The sequence below is a fragment of the Haplochromis burtoni genome, unplaced genomic scaffold (assembly GCF_018398535.1).
Source record: "Haplochromis burtoni strain Fernald_Lab_line unplaced genomic scaffold, NCSU_Asbu1 Contig_1401, whole genome shotgun sequence".
Taxonomy (NCBI): domain Eukaryota; kingdom Metazoa; phylum Chordata; class Actinopteri; order Cichliformes; family Cichlidae; genus Haplochromis; species Haplochromis burtoni.
In genome coordinates this window covers 39,584-42,371 of record NW_024583762.1, presented here as the reverse complement: position 1 = coordinate 42,371, position 2,788 = coordinate 39,584, and the positions used below count along the sequence as shown (strand labels likewise).

Below are 2,788 nucleotides of genomic sequence, written 5' to 3'. Positions count from 1 at the left end.
AGGATATTAGTTTACAGAGGCTGTTAGAATTATATGTCTAATGTTAAATGTTGGTGACACAATAATTTCATCCTACACTGACATATTCATAGGGTTAATTTTTGAGACAAAATATCATGAGGTCGTCATGATTTTGCAAATATTCCACCTTGTAGTGCAGTTTGCACAAATTGTTTAAAAATGCACTCAGCCTACAAACATTACTGACGAGTCAAGATCTGCACAAAGTGACAGAAACACTGAAGCAGCTCACATTTTATTCTTATTGTCATGTTTGTCCTATTTGTCAGGTGACAGAAGAACCAACACAAAGCTCAGAGAGTAATGGTGACACAAGATCACAGGTGAAACTGGATGATGACTTGTTGGTTCATGACTGTATTTGAAGCACATGTGTGACTGCATGTATGTGGAATGTCTCACTGTTATTCATCAGGTGACAGAGGCAGCTCTGCCATGTTGTAGCTCAGACAGAGGTGAAGAGGCGAGGTCACAGGTGACTGACTGATGATTTGGTGCTATAGATTAACTAGTATTTATTATCATGACAATTGTCAGGCTGCTTTTAGTCATCCCAGTATCCTCAGTTGAGGCTGAAAGAAGCTTCAGTGCTCTCAGAAGACTAAAAACATGGCTAAAGTCAACAATGACTCGAATGAGATTAAACAATGCTGCCAAACCAGGAGAAGTTCCCTGTGACGTCTGCACTGGAACCAGACTGAAGGCCCTGAAGTCCTGCCTGGTGTGTCAGACCTCCTACTGTCAGACTCACCTGGAGCCTCATCTGACAGTGAAACATCTGAAAAGACATCAGCTGGTTGATGCTGTGGAGAACCTGGAAGGCAGGATGTGCACGAAGCACGATAACCTCTGGCAGCTGTTCTGTAAGACCGACCAGACATGTGTCTGCATGCTCTGCCCTGTTTTAGACCACAAGAACCACGAGTTTGTTCCTCTGAGAGAAGAATATGAAGGAAAGAAGGCAGAGCTGGAGAAGACAGAGGCTGAGATTCAGCAGATGATCCAGAAGAGACGACTGAAGATTCAGGAGATCACAGAGTCGGTGAAGATGAGTAAAGATGCTGCAGACAGACAGAAAGCAGAAGGTGTTCAGGTCCTCACGGCTCTGATGGAGTCTGTTGAGAGACGCCTGAAGGAGCTCATGAAGGAGATCGAAGACAAACAGGAAGCTACAGAGAAACAGGCTGAAGGTCTCATCAAAGATCTGGAACAGGAAATCTCTGAGCTGATGGAGAGAAGCTCTGAGGTGGAGCAGCTCTCACGCTCTGAAGACCACCTCCACCTCCTCCAAAGCTTCTCCTCCCTGAAAGCTGCTCCACCCAGCAAGGACTGGACAGAGGTCAGAGTTCATCCACCATCATATGAGGGGACTGTGGGGAGAGCTGTGGCTCAGCTGGAGGAGACAGTCTGGAAACCCATGAAGAAGAAGCTGTTAGAGGCTGAGCTGCAGAGGGTGCAGCAGCATGAGGTGGATGTGACTCTGGATCCTGATACAGCTCATCCTAAACTCATCCTGTCTGATGATGGAAAACAAGTTTATCATAGTGATGTGAGGAAGAATCTTCCAGACAACCCAGAGAGATTTTCTCAGTGTGTTGTGTTTTAGGAGAGCAGAGTTTCTCTTCAGGCAGATTTTACTTTGAGGTTCAGGTTAAAGGAAAGACTGACCTGGGATTTAGGAGTGGCCACAGAGTCGATCAACAGGAAGGGAAAATCACACTGAGATCCTCAGGATGGTTTCTGGACTGTGCTGAGAAATGGAAATGAGAGTTACCGGTTAATGTTACCAGTAACTCCACAGCAGTGTGGGACCGTGAAGATCTCAAGGACCCAACAGTCCACGTGCGCGTGCAGCGCGATGACAAATTTGAATATCAGAACAAACGTTACGCCAACCGAACATCAATGAGAGCCGACGCTCTGCAGACTGGAGACGTCAGCCTCACTCTGAGGAAGCCCACAGCCTCTGACAATGGAACCTACACCTGCACCATCCGCAGAGGAGGAAAAGACCTGAGCAAGACTGAAGTGCAGCTGAAGGTCACAGGTCAGTGCTTTGGATAGAGGTCAGAGTAGAAGTAAACTCTGCTGTGAATTCATCAAACATGAAAAAAACATAACACCCCAGCTTGTGTCATCAATTTGATTGATGACCCCAACCTTGACCTTTTGACCTTACTGGAAGTACTCCGGAAGTGTCTAATCGATTCCATATGTGTGACTAATTGCATCCGGTGGGAAAAAAGGAGGGGTGGTTCCTGGGGGGATAATTCTGATCAGAGAGGGAGGGGCATGGAGAGTTCAAGGGGGTAACGCAGCAGATTTCTGATCAGTCAGTGCTGTTTAGAGACAGAGAGAAGGATCGCGGCAGTTAGTTTTCCACAGACAAACTCATCGTTTGAATTCTGTTTAAATGTTTCAGTATTATGACAATGATCTTGATAACCATTTTCTCGGTAAAGAGCTATTTCTTTTTTCAATAGCGGCTTTTTTTTTGCTTTCTTATATTAACCTTATTACATAAGCAATAAAATAAAAACCTTTAAGATTATCAGACTAGTAACGGATTGCATTTATATAGCGCTTGGTGGAGGCAAGCTACATCCTTGTATGTGTTAAAAAAAATTATATCCCTCAGTGAAAAGAGCACCGCGCACATATTCAGAAATCGGTCTTACTTAAACAATTAAAACACCCCGATGAGGTATTTTGGTTTTGTGCAGCGACTCCTTCTCAGACCAAAGTAAAGAGTTTTTCTTCATTTTTT

General features: G+C 44.6%; 1 protein-coding gene across 1 annotated transcript; it reads left to right on the top strand.

Annotated features, from left to right (window-relative positions):
* Positions 1-670: 670 nt before the first annotated feature.
* Positions 671-1,785, top strand: LOC121813291 (E3 ubiquitin/ISG15 ligase TRIM25-like; the record flags this gene model as incomplete). Its single annotated transcript, XM_042216959.1, is given in 1 exon segment — positions 671-1,785. A coding segment is annotated over 1 exon segment (957 nt), but the record flags the coding sequence as incomplete, so codon positions are not given.
* Positions 1,786-2,788: the final 1,003 nt, after the last annotated feature.